Source organism: Parastagonospora nodorum (assembly GCF_000146915.1).
Source record: "Parastagonospora nodorum SN15 chromosome Unknown scaffold_34, whole genome shotgun sequence".
In the NCBI taxonomy this organism is placed as follows: Eukaryota; Fungi; Ascomycota; class Dothideomycetes; order Pleosporales; family Phaeosphaeriaceae; genus Parastagonospora; species Parastagonospora nodorum.
The window spans coordinates 265,926-279,360 of NW_001884582.1; the positions used below are offsets into that span (position 1 = coordinate 265,926).

The following is a 13,435-nucleotide window of genomic DNA, read 5'->3' on the forward strand; positions in this document are numbered from 1 at the left end:
CTGCTTATGTAAGATAGGAACGGAAACCACGCAAACCAGGACAGGAACTGCACACCCTGTATGATCCACATTCTCCTTGACAGTTTCTCGCTACCAAGAGATGTCCAATCCCGCAAGGTCCTTCTTTTTCTTTTTGGAAGCTTATGCTCTTCATTAAAATCTCTATCGAGCTGGCTCTCACCAGCGCATAGACAAGTCGTGGCTTGTGTAATTCCTACCCACAAGGCACCGAGCCTACTCAGAGCCTGAAGTTGAGTCGAGCCAGCCCACGGTAGTAGCCCAGGAATATCCACGTAGGCCAGCATATAGCAAGTTACGTTGGCTGCATTCGTTAAACGTCCCGCCCAAGCATTCGCCTCGGACTGCTGGTGGTCAAGACAAATGTCTATCAGCAGCGCTCGAAGTCCCATCTGAATGGCTGACGCCGAGATGTTTATCGTTAAAATGAGCAGAACAGCAAGCATCTGCGCTGCGGGACAAGAGTTGGGCGCACGGCAGTACTCGACACGCATTCGGGAGTGCCCCATCACCTCAGCAAAGGCAAGAAGAGAGGCGGATAAGCCGATGGCACCGCTCACAACGAAAGGTTTTCTTCTACCCCATCGGGTTCGAGCCAGGTCGCTCCACGCGCCGAAGAAAGGCTGCATGACGGTACCGCACAGAGGAGGAACAAGCCATAGAGCGCTTATCGAAGCACGGCTGAATCCAAGTAAACCCAAAGCGTCCTAAAAGGTTAGCACGCTTCGACACCTCTCGCTTTACAATAAACATTAGCGTCTACTTACGGTAGCGAAGGCAAACTGGATTGAGTAAGCGACCTGAAGTCTTCTCTCCCCATCGGCATTAGCAAATTGCATACGCATCGCATCGGAGCATCCGTTACCCTGCAAAGCCTGAAGTCAGGCCGACCAATTCCATGGAGCTTCTTCCTTGCTTGATTCGTTCGGACATCTGTAGGGACTCCATAGCTAGGGGCATACTTGTAGAGCACAAAATAGAGGGTTAAAAGGGTGGGAGGAGTAGAAAGAGTCGAAAGGGGCTAGTCTTGGCGTGCGAGCGATTCAAGATCCGGACCGAGGCTTGCGTGAGGATTCCATTCGCAAATTAGATCAAGATGTAAAGGATACAATATCAGAGTGTCTTGAATACGTGCTTCAACTGAGTGCGCAAAGTTTTCGGTTTAACCCTCAGGCACTTCCTCGTTGTTCCAGAAGCGGCGCACCAGGATCGGAGCCGGATACGGCACCCTCGCACAGATGGTTTGCGCATGAAACTTGTACATTATATTGCCGTGCGTAGACTACTTGATTGCGAAGTGATGAACAGCGCTATCATAGGATAAACTTTTGCACAAACAAAGGACTAAAGCATTGCTGCCCCGCAGTCATACTTTGATGGCCATATAAGAACTAACAGTATTTCATATTCGGTACGAAATGTCTTTTGTTATTTATCTAGCGTGTCATACATTCGATGCGCTTCTCCGGGGCAGAGACCTTAATTACTGTGCCATTGCGAAGTTCATCGACTCTAGGCTGACCGTTGATTGTGATGCAATGATTTGTATGTTCATCAGACAAAGTATCGCTATCCCAAGCTGTTCCGCCATATTTCCACGCTATCCACTGCTTCTCCCAGTAGTAAGAACAGTGCAAGTGATGATGTCCTCCAGTTGTATATATAACCGGATGATCTCCGCGTAAGGCAACGTCTAGGGAAATCTCAGTAGTTCCGTCGAAGTCGATGTGATATATCAGATTCAGCTGTCTAAGACGTTCGACATATTTGGCATAAAGCTTGCTGTCATGGCACGTCGAATCGATCCATGATCCGATGATAAAGTCGTACACACAACCGTTCCCTTGATTATCCTTGGAGGTAAGTCCGCAATAGCCGAGACTCGAATAGTTTCGATTGGCGAAGAGCTGGCGGCGCTCTGCCGCAATATAACCTGCCCCTCCACCAGCCATGACTGATGCAACAATCACGAGGAGATACGGTATCCAGGGTCTCGATACAACCGCTTTGACAACGTAGTCAATGTGAATTTGGGTCGTGCAGATGTTCCAGCGGTTCTTGAAGCGGTTTGCCCATGGAGTACGTTGTCTGGTTGGATAGGGAGGGGAGAGAGATGTGGATCGGCACCCAAATGATAATGTTTCCGTACTTTCGTCGAAGCGCTCACTTAGCCGTTCATAGGAATTAGGCGACATCATGGATGTGAAATGAAGATATTATTATGGTAAAGTTATTCCGATTTGTTAAGCGGCAATGTAATGAGTATTGCGTACGCAACTAGTTGGATGGATGGATGGATAGAGCACAAAAGGTGCATTCATAGATGCAACGCAAGAAGAGGTATTCCTAATCTTGTGTCTGTAAGTTGAATGCACAGCCAATATGCGAGACTCGGTTATGAAGGACTCCGGCAATTTTTCAAGGTGCGTGAGAATATTGACGGCTCCAAGTTTGGTGGCCACCTCCATAGTACCATGTCCATGCGTATACTGCTCGGATCTGCGTACCGATCGGATCTACATACCGACTGGGTCTACGTACCGCACGGATGCGTGTACTGTCTGGATACGTGTACTTTCCGAAACTCGTGCACTTCCGGAATTTTGTACTGCTCAGAATCGCTTAGTCGCAACGGACGGTTGTTGCAGAAGCTTACTGCATGTGGTTTGCATGTGAGACACCCCCTTTGGTTCTTCTTGGCGTTGAAATCTATGAAGCACTGCGATTAAACTTTCGGCATACTTTTTGTACTTTGTTGCTGTCTTCCTCTTCTCTTCCGAGCTGCTGCTCAGCTCCAAGGTTTGCGTGCATCAATTCCTTCACCCCCTTGCGCCATCCTCGTGTCATGCTCTTCAATGTCCTTCGCTACCTCCCGAGAGTTTCTTATGCAATGTTTAAATTGTATAGCCTATTAGTACGGTTCGGCCCCCATCATACGTGCCTTATTGAGCTCCTCCACCTGCTTCGTCTCCTTCTCCATGCGCTCTCAGTATCAGGATGCAATCTTGTACCACTAGACTCTGCAACCAACAATTTAAGTATGATTGGTAGATAGCTAATCATCGGGCGTGTCAATACGTATCATCAACCCCGCCTGACACTCTGATCTTGGCTTTTCGGGACATTTGGGGTGACTACAAGCGTCAAGGGCCCATACTAACCAAGAGCTGTATATTTGCACCCTCTTTCTGATAGAGACTGTCATAGGTGAATCAATAGTCCCAAGTTGAGCCTTTTTTTGTTAGTATGGATGGCCACGCTGGGTGTTTTGGTACATCCCAGCCAACATTTAAAATACACGTTTTTCACAAGCTTTCAGAGGGTAAACTTAGATACGAATCAGATTTAGTGCAGAATGTATGATTCAAAATCTAGGACTCGCCCGTATTTTATCGCTGGAGACACACGCGTGCACTGGCTCGACCGATTTCTCAACCCTCTCAACTAACGATGAGTTGCATTATTGTCCCGGAAAAACCGCTCGGTATGAATCTGTCTTAGAACCTTCTGGAGAAATGTTCTCGTATCGAATGGATCTGATCGGATCATTGGCCCATGCTCGCAGCGCAGAATAATTTCGACACAAGACTTGCTGACTCGTGTTTGCTTTCGATGATCCAACTTCGTGAGCGTAGGATAATGGTGTAGCGTCTGCCATACAAGTGACAGCCTCCTGTAGAACATTTATGCAATGTAACACATGTTCGGAAGGCCACTGTGAGGTATTGTTTTGGACTTTGTAGCCAAATGCCTCCGTAAGAACTATCTACGCATGGAAAGTTAACCTTCACCGTTGATCATGTTGGCAGATACATACTATGCAATGCATTTGCAAGAACCCCCGAATAATATATAATCTGTGACCGTCTAAAGGTTCGGACACAAGCGGCACTGCAGGAAGCTGATAGATTTGGCCATCGCTGCTCCTATACGAAGCAAATCCATCGTTAGCTAAAACATCCGAAGCTACCACTATTGTCAATCGCGAAAAGAGGATTTGTCACTGGAACACTACTTACAATTGTGCAACACTTTTAACCTCCTTACGGCTTTTTTAGTCGTCTCCAAATCATCGAAAGTAGTCGAGTCTAAGTAGTAAGGACTCTTCTTGTCGAAAATAGCTGTCCACTGAAGAGGCTCCCCGGCGTCTGTTACCTGTCAGATATCAAGTTTTTTTACCATGGCTTGTCTGTGAGCTGGATCAAACACACTTACAAAACGGAACAAACTTGAAAGGATCAGCTCCTAATAGGACAGCTCGAGGCCTAGTACTCAGATACAAAGCGTACAAGAGTGCTATTGTGAGCAGTGTAAGAAGAGTAATAATGGCAACGTAGCAGCGCTTAAGCGATTTCTTAAAGCGTATGAGCTCAATGTATTCATCGAGCCTTGCTCTTTGGCCAGTATCAGACATGCCGATATCTTCAAACGAATCAGAGTATGTGATTTCGCATTTTGGATGCATTGTTCACATTTGCTTCATGTTTTGGTATGAAGGCAATACATATATATGACTGAATTAGATATTTGCGGTAGCGCGGGAACGGTAACGGTCACTTACGGCCTCGGAGGGCTTGTGCATGTTTTCCGGTACGTTTCGGAATCGGCACAAGCCCAGACCCATCGCTTATGTCATTTTGAGTCCTTCGCAGATAACGAAAACCTTAATGAGTATGTTTTCGAGCCCAACATCACATGGTCCAGGGCCCGCTTATGGATAAGCGTGTTTGTCAAACGACAATATCCTGTGCGGCCTCCAAACCTCACCGCTGGAGACGGCTGACAGAGATAGCGCGTCCAGCAAGCAAGCCGCTTCGTGCCTTGGCGAGTCATGCACGTAATTTGGTCACCGAGAAGCCTCATCGACTAATGCTGCTGCATGATGGTGCGTTTAGTTTACCATCCCTTTCCTAGGTCTTTGATCGATTTCACCCAATTTTCACACTTGTTTAACACCCAGGTACATCATTTTTGCTTGCACTGTAAGTTTGATGCAAACATGAGCCGACAGAGAGTGTACAAACGCGGCGCCACAGCTATCTATGGGAAATAGAGAAGCTCTCGTTTTTCTTTCCTCTACCCGTTCCTCATGAAATCTCCTGTTGCCCTTTTTAGCTGGTACAATTTGGTCCTGTTCACTCGGACTCCTCATCGTTGTCGCCAGGGAGCCATATCTCGTGTCCAGTTCCTTCTCGGACAAGGAAGCTGAGCCCGCATCCGCCCAAAGCAACCATGCACATCAGCCACCACGCTAATTCTGTCATGCCTCGCTCTGAACTGTAACCAAGGACGGCACCACCTAGCATAGGGCTAATTGACCGAGAAAAGGATGACAGTAAGACTGCCGCGCTATGCGTTCTCCCCAAGGCCGTAGGATGTGGCGATGCACTGGCTCCAAGTCAGTCAGAGCATTTTCTCTCGATATACCACGTACTTGTTCGTCAGCATTATTTGCGCAGGAAGTACAAACGTTCCTGAGACCACCGATAGTGCCTGTACTACAACAATAATTGCCCAGACTGTGGCGCGCGCTCCCCGTGCTGAGGGTGATGTTATAGACTGTAAGATAACCGTGAAAGGCGTCATAAAGTAGCATAGCGGAAAACCGAAAAGGAAGATGCGCCACAACTTCATGGTTCCGAACCTCTGGGACAATCGTGGGTAGCCAAACACTTGCACGGGTATGCCGACCAGTCCTAGCAGAGCCATTGAAAGGGCAACATCCCTGACCGGCATACCCAATCCTCCAGAAAACTGGAAGGGATTCTGCCCATTGTTTGTACGCCAGCCAATGGCCGGCAGACTGAGAAAACTCGGCCACAACGTGTTGTATGCTCCAATATGGCCCTCGAGAATGCCTTGGCAGACGATTGTGAGGCAGAGGTTCCGTGTGAACATGCGGCGGAGAGGCAGGATTGCAGGTTCGACATGCGCGTTGGTATCTTTCGGTTCGAGTGGCTCCAATAACATTTCACTCTCATCCTCGTAGAGATCTTCAAAAGGCACCTGCGAGTACTGAGCTTCCTTTTTGGTCGTACGGAACATCTTTGAAAGCATGTGTGCGATATGTAGCCCGTGATCATGCTTATTGCGGAGAGGCTTAAGTGTCTATCACTTCAGTTAGTGCGCCATGTTTGTTCCACACTTCGCAGTTTGTATACCTCTCTTAGCCTCAGAACCACCATGGCTAGCGCTACTAATAGAACAGCTCCGTTGAGCAGAGCAGGTTTAGCGAACGGATATCGGCTGAGCAACGGAGCATCTAGAGACGCTTTAATCTGGGAATCGGAGGAGTCCACCACCATACTAGCCAAAACAGGGCCAATTACGACGGCAACGTTGAATGCCATTGGCATCAACAAGAATGCCCGCTGTTTGTATCTTAATTTCCAGTTTGTCAGAGCTATCATAAATAGAGAAGTGCGGCTGCAAGCGGACGGTCAAGCTTACCGTTGATCTTGAACAATTTCAGACACCATCGTCCTGATCACAGCAACGTTTCCATTGACTGATCCCTCAATGGCACGCACAATCACGGCCTGGGTGAAGTTGCTTACGAACCCAAATGCGACGCAGCTCAACACTACAAAATCAGTCTGGATACCGCCATGCAAGCCAGGGGCCTTACTGGAGCCTAATAGTCCGATGATGAGAACTAATTTCCTGCCTCCTCTGGGTGAGTCTGCTACTCTCCCCCATATCAGAGCCGTAAAGCATTGGCAGATAGTGAATACAGTCTGCAGGATGGCTGCCTGTTCAACAATCTCTTTGGGTGTCAGAGCTGGGTCAAACGATTTTAATTGATAGTATATGTACGACTTCAAGAAATCATTAGCAGTCTTTAGTAACTGTCTGGATTTTTTGAAGGCTTACCACGATAGACGTGCGAACTAGAGGCTCACAGAACCGCGCAAAAATAAGCACCACGAGTTGGCCCTTATGTGGCAGAGACGCCCATGTGACTGGAGTTTCCATTATAGAAAGTAGCTCAGCATGTTATCAAAGTTGAAACCCAGGGCTTCTTGAACAAGAAAAAGAGACTAGGTGTGTGTTATGGGCGGTGGTTCGGAACGATGATGGTTCGATCCGCGACCGGCTATCTACCTTTTCGGCTCCCTCGCCTGGATTTTACGCGTCTAGCTTACATAAGGCGAGTAGCCATTGGATCGGTTCTGAAGTTCCCTGTTTTGAAAGAAGAAGAGGGCGCAGTATTGACTTCAATGCCAAGGGAATACTTCAACAATAGCCTGCCGCAGGCAGAATGGGGACTCAGGGGGATATCCCTCGTCAGAAGAGCTTCTGAAATACTGCGCCGGCGGGTAGCTCAGCGTAGCGTCGCCATGGCGCCACCAGAATCCGAGCAAGTCGTGCAAACAGGGCTGTTTTCGGGGTTTTGATCAACGCTTCTGATGTTATTTCTTAAAATATGCACACACGCTTATTTGAGCTGCTGCGATCTTCACATACATAGGATGATTCCTGCAAGGAGCTACCACCTTTGTAGACAGAAACAAGCGGGTACGGGCACAGCTTCGTCTTTTTCTCGATGTTTGCTGTGGTGATGCTTGCAGGAAGCTCATCAGGTATCACGCCTTCTTCGACCCATGCAACCAAAGCATCGAAAGCAGTTTTAGGGCTGGGCCCTGGTCCTCCTCCGCAGTGCCAAACTCCGGGTGCTTTGAAATATCTGTAAAAGTCTGGAGCCTTCGGGTCTAGCCGCAATACCCTTTCGTAATAGTCTGTTGTACCTTCAGGGATGGTCTGCGGATCTGCCATTCCATGCCATGTAATCATTTTCCCACCGGCTTCCCTGAAGCTCGATAGATCTGGATTATCGGTACTGATGATAGGTCCGTATGCTTCAGAAGAGTACCTGAAGATAGCCTCATAATCTGCGTACGTCATATTGGTAATATTGAAGTTTGGATCGCCTTTTTTCACCCAAAGACGAACCCATTCGCTTGCCATAAATACTGGTATGCCTCGACAGCCTTGTTCGCTGCAGTCTCCGACAAATTCTGAAAGCGGAGTGTCAAGACTGAGGCCATACCACAGGGACGACCCTTGGCTTGTTTGTGGTCCAAGCCAAGTTTTGTAAGCGATTGTTGCGGCTTCGTCCGAAATCACTGTGCTTGTGTTTCCACACGAAATCGGACGACCCACAACTTCCCGGGGATCAAACAGACAGTTTTCTGGGTAAGAGATAACACCATCCTTGACGCCATCCAGAGCATCACAAGCTTCAAGAGCAGCTGCTTTGATAGCGTCAAACTCGCATGGTGTTGGGTATACTCCGAGCTGATTCATGACAAAATGAGGCCAATACATAGCAACCATAAGCTTTGCCCAATTGACTGCGGGACTAGCCGCCATTATACCATCATATAGCTTTGGAAATCGTTGTGCAAGCATTAGCCCCTGCCGTCCACTAGTGGAGCAACCGTTCCAATAAGAAAACGTTGGTGCCTTTCCGTAAAGTTCTGTCGTTATGGTCTTGCCGATTGAAGTGCAATCCTCCAATACGGCTCCGGCATAATTGGTCAAGAGTTCGAAGTTGATGTTGCCTGGCCCAAGAAGTGCCCACGACTCGGAGCTTTTCGACGTCCTCCAATTCCCGCCATCGGTCGTCATGGCAGCATATCCTTTCTCGACGTTGACCATCATGTCCGAGTCGTTTGTTTTCATACGGTATCCACCGCCCCCTGTCGCAAGAAAGCGTCCATTCCAATTCTCCATTGGGAGGTATAGGTATACATGTATTGTATCGTTCGATCCTGGATGCGCGTATTGGGCGGTGACGTTGCAGAAGTTAAATTTATTACTGGCATTAACAACCGTGGCAGAGATAGAATCGAGGTAGCCACCGAGAGATGGAAGTGTAGTGACATTGCCGTGGCATTTTGCCAGAAGCCGAGTAGCCGTGCAAGCAGCCGCGAAACGTGTAGCCAACATAAGGTATCGCATTCTGGCGGCGTTGGCTTCACAAAGGAAGTCAAACCTCTTTTGATTTTATTTCAGGCGATTAATTGACAGCACTCGGCACAGGAGACCGAAGGTTTCCTTCGGACCGAATAGGCTTCCGATGCACTTTGGAACCGAAAGTTGACGTTACGATTAGGGTCTTCTATGAACGGTGAAGCTGAATTTAAAGCCTACCGCGACACTAATTATCTTCGTTCATGTCTTCCAGACGTCCCTCATTTAAGAGAGCCTCTCACTAGCTTGTGGTACAGATCATCATGAGAACGGAGGGTTGAAGATAGCGTGCCAGAGCATTTCCGAGGCTCGGATAATTACGGAAATCAGCTTGACATACATATGCCTTCGTATTGTAATCCACAGTCCTGCTACTGGATTCACTTCTCTAACATTTGCACTACATTCCATATTTACCATTATTCATAAATTATAGCCGTCTCCACAAGAGAAGCAAGTGATGCAAGAGGAGAAGAATAATCTTCTCGAAGGAATCGAGAAAAATGGAACGGAACTGGAAGATCCTGACCGTGGTAATTTTGCGAAAGTGGGATTTTATGCCCCTTCCCGCACCTGTTCCATCTGGTATTTCTGGCTATTTTGCATCAGCTGTGCGGTAGCCTCAATCCTGTCGCTCTACTTAGTGTATGGTGTTTTATTTGCGCCGAAAACGTTGCCACTGGGAGTTGATTCCACCGGATTCGTTCCTCCTGGTAAGGCGAGAAGACCTTGAACAGAGGAAGAAAGCTAAGAGCATGGCAGAGATTGGCGAGCCTTTACGTTGGATTATGTTCGACGAGAGTAACCCTTACTATATCAAGGAAGACGTATTCGATCATGTTGAGACCACAAAGGCGTTTGTGGTATATCTCAAAGCAACTCATAACTGTACGTAGTTGATTCCACTTGATCCATTCGTATATAGCTCATTCTGACATAGCTACTTTCCTGAGAGCCGAAGGCCATCACACCACATATGTTGATCCCGATGGTAATGTCGTTGAACTACCACCTCACATTCGCCCCTCGGGCCACGAGTTTTATGCAATAAGAGCGATACACGAAATGCATTGCATTGTAAGTTTCAGAGTCCTTCGTATGCAAATAAAGTGTTGAATAAATTGGCAGAATGTCTTGGTAGAGGCATATGGATTCGAGGTACACAATCAAGCCTCACAATGGGCACCTGGCCACGTTGCGCACTGTCTGAATACTCTGAGGGATGCTATCATGTGTTCTGCAAATGCTATGCCAGTGTCGTACCTGGCACCAGGTGGACATTTGACGGACCGACAGCAGATGCGATGCCGAGATTATTCGGCGTTTGAGGGATTGGGCAAATGAACCGTCTCGGGTGAGTGCGCTTTCGCAACGTTGCGCCTCCAGGATCCGAAAAGGACAAGATTGAGGAGATCATTTCGTTTGCTGGCGCCGGACCGTAGGTTTGCGAAGACCAATCTGGGGACGTTTAATCTCAGGGTAAGAATTGGAGTTCAGCTCTGGAGATGACGCGCCTGTATGTAGGTGCGGTGGCGCACGGATTCGCAAACCGAACACTACCTACCGTAAGGTAGAATGCGGAAACACCCACAGACTTCAAAGCGTCCGAACTCAACCAGTATGGCAGCTATCGACAAGAAAATAGCAGAAATCAAACTGCGAGGGCTTGGAGACACGATCTTGTACCAGGAGCATGCTGATAAACTCCATGGATTAAGAAGTGCGTTGAGCCGGAGACACCGAGGTACCTCACGCTCCTGAGCCGACTACACAGCCGACAAACAATTCGTACGGTACACAACTAAGCCTACCAAGCAAAATCTACCTCCTTTAAGCGATATGATCAGGAAATTTTCCCAACAGAAATAGCATATCAGCAGTCTCTAATTGATTGAAAATATATATTGCAAAGTCTGACTAGCACACCGGAATTTGCGTGTGCGCGCGCACACATGTTTGCTAGACTGGCAGACATTTCAAGGGCAAAAACTAGTGCTGTAGAGTAAACCCACATATGCTAACAGTATGTGACGGTTCGAAGTGACCATTAAACTCCTTGGGTTCTCGTTTTTCCGATGCACCTAACAAGTACCTTGGAACCGTAACCGCCCATCACCCGTAAGCGAGAAATGCGAGATGGATACGACTTCAATCAAAACCAATCCTCACCACATCCACTTTGTGGCTTCTACCGTATGCAATTTCATCATTTCGAATCTTCTCTATTCCCCAGAATCTTGCTATGATCGAAATACCATGGTGGTGATCGCAACGACAGCCATGTCGCGCGCCGGGCTAACAACCACATTACCTCATCCTCACTCTGCCTTGATCACGACTAACCCTATTACCCACAAATTACAACTACTAAGACTTTAGATACAACAAATTTGCACATCGTGCGTGATCTTCAAGACGCTTGAGCGAGGAGAACATGTACTCCAAGTTTACCTCTGAGTCAAATTGACCACTGAAAGCTGTAGATGGTAACTCAGCTACATCGTTTGTGTAGGCTTGATTAAACCTAGTATATTGGACGAAAATATACTCCGTTCTAGAAGATCTATTAAGATACATGCTGATACCGGAAGTGCTCGGATCTTGCATGGACGTTTGTCTATCTGCTTTTCGAGAAATATACTCGAGAAGCAGTGCTCATGGTCGAAAGAACATTTCTTTTATCCCACCTTGCACATTTCCAGTGCGTCGCGAATAGAAGAAGTGATAGATGGCACCTAAAACGTCAGTATCTTTACAATCAAGACAACAGGAGGTGATTTTTCTCACGTTAGGTGTGTCAAAAATACTGTAATGATCCCCGCAGGTTTCCAAGACCTTAACGACAAAGCCATCGTAAGCATCTTCCCAGCCCAAGTGGGGCATGTCTCGGGTCTTGTCTAGCAAGCACATTTCGTTTGGATCTACCATCGGAACAAGAGACTTAGCACGGATCAACACGACCGGTGGCGGTGTTGGAACATTCTTCCCGTGAACCCCGACATCGGTCGTTTTCCAGGCTGGTGGTTGCCACTCATCGCACAAACAAGTAGCCCGTATCAAAGACGTGAGAACCTTCTCCTTAACTTCTTGGGTAATTCCGACCATTGCAGGTCCTTGGGTATCCATATCGAGTGCGCGTTTTGGGGTTCTAGAATAGATTGAATCCACCAAGATGACTCCGGAAACGCGAAGCCCTTTATTCTCCGTGGCTAATATGTGCGCAATCTGTACAGCAAGAATACCGCCGAAGGACCAACCTGTGGCTGATTTTAGCTAGTTCCCCTTATGCAGCCTCGAAAGAGATGCTGTCTTTATTACCTCCAAGCACAATGTTTCCCCTGAGCATGACCTTCTTGATCAGTCGAATATACATTCGCGCCATTTCTACCACGCTCTGCCACCCGCCTCCACCCGCCTGTTCGAAACGAGGATCATATATTCCATAGACCTGGCGGTCTAGCGGTCCGAGAGAATAATAGCTGAAAATAGTGCCACTCGCATCGTGAATCAAGAACAGCGGTGGTTGTACAGAAGGTGATCGTGGGACATTTTGTATGAGGACTGGATTTGAGGCATGCATTCTGATCTCAACCTTGAAATTTAAAGTCAGATCGTTACTGGCTGCGGTTTTTGATATGATGCTAGTTGGGTTCTTTATCTAGTTATTGAGACGAAACGGAAAGACTGGAGGACATGGCGCAATGCATTCTATGAATCAGTACATCGCCGGCGTTTTCCGAGTAGCCGAGTTGAAATAGCATCCTATCGGTCTGGGTGCCTCATGTGATAGATCCAAACTCAACCTCTACTAGTCTGCAGCTGTACCGTAGCCGATGGATGTTAGCGAGGGAGAACTTAGGCCCACATTCGCTCGGACAGATTACCGGTTTGCCGGTAGGCATCGGACCGTGGCTAAGCGTCCCTTGACTGTTACCTCATCCCATTAGGATTGATGGAAACTTGCTTAGAATCATATGCTTTAGCAATTGACGATCTGAAATACGTTTCCTTTACAATCATGACATCGATAAGCGCGGAAGTAATGCATGAGGACTTTGGTAACGAGAACATCAATGCAACAGCACAGAAGATTCGAAGACATTGTGCTGAGGTGCTATCGAATTCTCTAGAGCATATCAACCTCGGATTGTCTTTTGCAGCTCTCGGGGGTACGCGCATTGTTATCCCTCCTCGTCAGCTCATTGCAGATATTAACATGTTCTAAGGAGACTCGTTTAGAGCGGTGCAGCTGCATCGCCAATGTACTGGAGAGGGAATATATGTCTCACTCCGCGATATTCTCTTGAAGAAAACTCTTGCTCAAATTGCCGCTGCAGCATGTGAAAGACATGCAGACGCCAGGTCAAGTCCTCTCCCAGCAGGTTCGAGATCAGAAGGCCATCCCGAATTCCCACGCATGCCTTATGAATATGAGTTAAGC

The 13,435-nt window shown here is 47.6% G+C and overlaps 7 protein-coding genes across 7 annotated transcripts; 1 reads left to right on the forward strand and 6 right to left on the reverse strand.

Moving 5' to 3' along the window:
• Positions 1–1,180: 1,180 nt before the first annotated feature.
• On the reverse strand, positions 1,181–1,282 carry SNOG_14916 (hypothetical protein; the record flags this gene model as incomplete). The annotated part of the gene is made up of 1 exon (XM_001805034.1): positions 1,181–1,282. The coding sequence occupies one exon, from the start codon at positions 1,280–1,282 to the stop codon at positions 1,181–1,183; it is 102 nt and encodes a 33-aa protein (XP_001805086.1).
• Positions 1,283–1,454: 172 nt separating this feature from the next.
• Positions 1,455–2,213, reverse strand: SNOG_14917 (hypothetical protein; the record flags this gene model as incomplete). The annotated part of the gene is made up of 1 exon (XM_001805035.1): positions 1,455–2,213. One exon carries the CDS (start codon positions 2,211–2,213, stop codon positions 1,455–1,457), a length of 759 nt encoding a protein of 252 aa, XP_001805087.1.
• A 1,592-nt stretch (positions 2,214–3,805) lies between these two features.
• On the reverse strand, positions 3,806–4,432 carry SNOG_14918 (hypothetical protein; the record flags this gene model as incomplete). Its single annotated transcript, XM_001805036.1, has 3 exons — positions 3,806–3,834; positions 4,038–4,166; positions 4,234–4,432. 3 exons carry the CDS (start codon positions 4,430–4,432, stop codon positions 3,806–3,808), a joined length of 357 nt encoding a protein of 118 aa, XP_001805088.1.
• Positions 4,433–5,153: 721 nt separating this feature from the next.
• On the reverse strand, positions 5,154–6,993 carry SNOG_14919 (hypothetical protein; the record flags this gene model as incomplete). Its single annotated transcript, XM_001805037.1, has 5 exons — positions 5,154–5,406; positions 5,453–6,126; positions 6,216–6,399; positions 6,469–6,836; positions 6,892–6,993. The coding sequence occupies 5 exons, from the start codon at positions 6,991–6,993 to the stop codon at positions 5,154–5,156; spliced, it is 1,581 nt and encodes a 526-aa protein (XP_001805089.1).
• A 242-nt stretch (positions 6,994–7,235) lies between these two features.
• SNOG_14920 (hypothetical protein) lies at positions 7,236–8,982 on the reverse strand (the record flags this gene model as incomplete). The annotated part of the gene is made up of 2 exons (XM_001805038.1): positions 7,236–7,397; positions 7,486–8,982. The coding sequence occupies 2 exons, from the start codon at positions 8,980–8,982 to the stop codon at positions 7,236–7,238; spliced, it is 1,659 nt and encodes a 552-aa protein (XP_001805090.1).
• A 767-nt stretch (positions 8,983–9,749) lies between these two features.
• SNOG_14921 (hypothetical protein) lies at positions 9,750–10,338 on the forward strand (the record flags this gene model as incomplete). The annotated part of the gene is made up of 3 exons (XM_001805039.1): positions 9,750–9,882; positions 9,935–10,071; positions 10,123–10,338. The coding sequence occupies 3 exons, from the start codon at positions 9,750–9,752 to the stop codon at positions 10,336–10,338; spliced, it is 486 nt and encodes a 161-aa protein (XP_001805091.1).
• A 1,334-nt stretch (positions 10,339–11,672) lies between these two features.
• On the reverse strand, positions 11,673–12,376 carry SNOG_14922 (hypothetical protein; the record flags this gene model as incomplete). Its single annotated transcript, XM_001805040.1, has 3 exons — positions 11,673–11,729; positions 11,782–12,251; positions 12,313–12,376. 3 exons carry the CDS (start codon positions 12,374–12,376, stop codon positions 11,673–11,675), a joined length of 591 nt encoding a protein of 196 aa, XP_001805092.1.
• Positions 12,377–13,435: the final 1,059 nt, after the last annotated feature.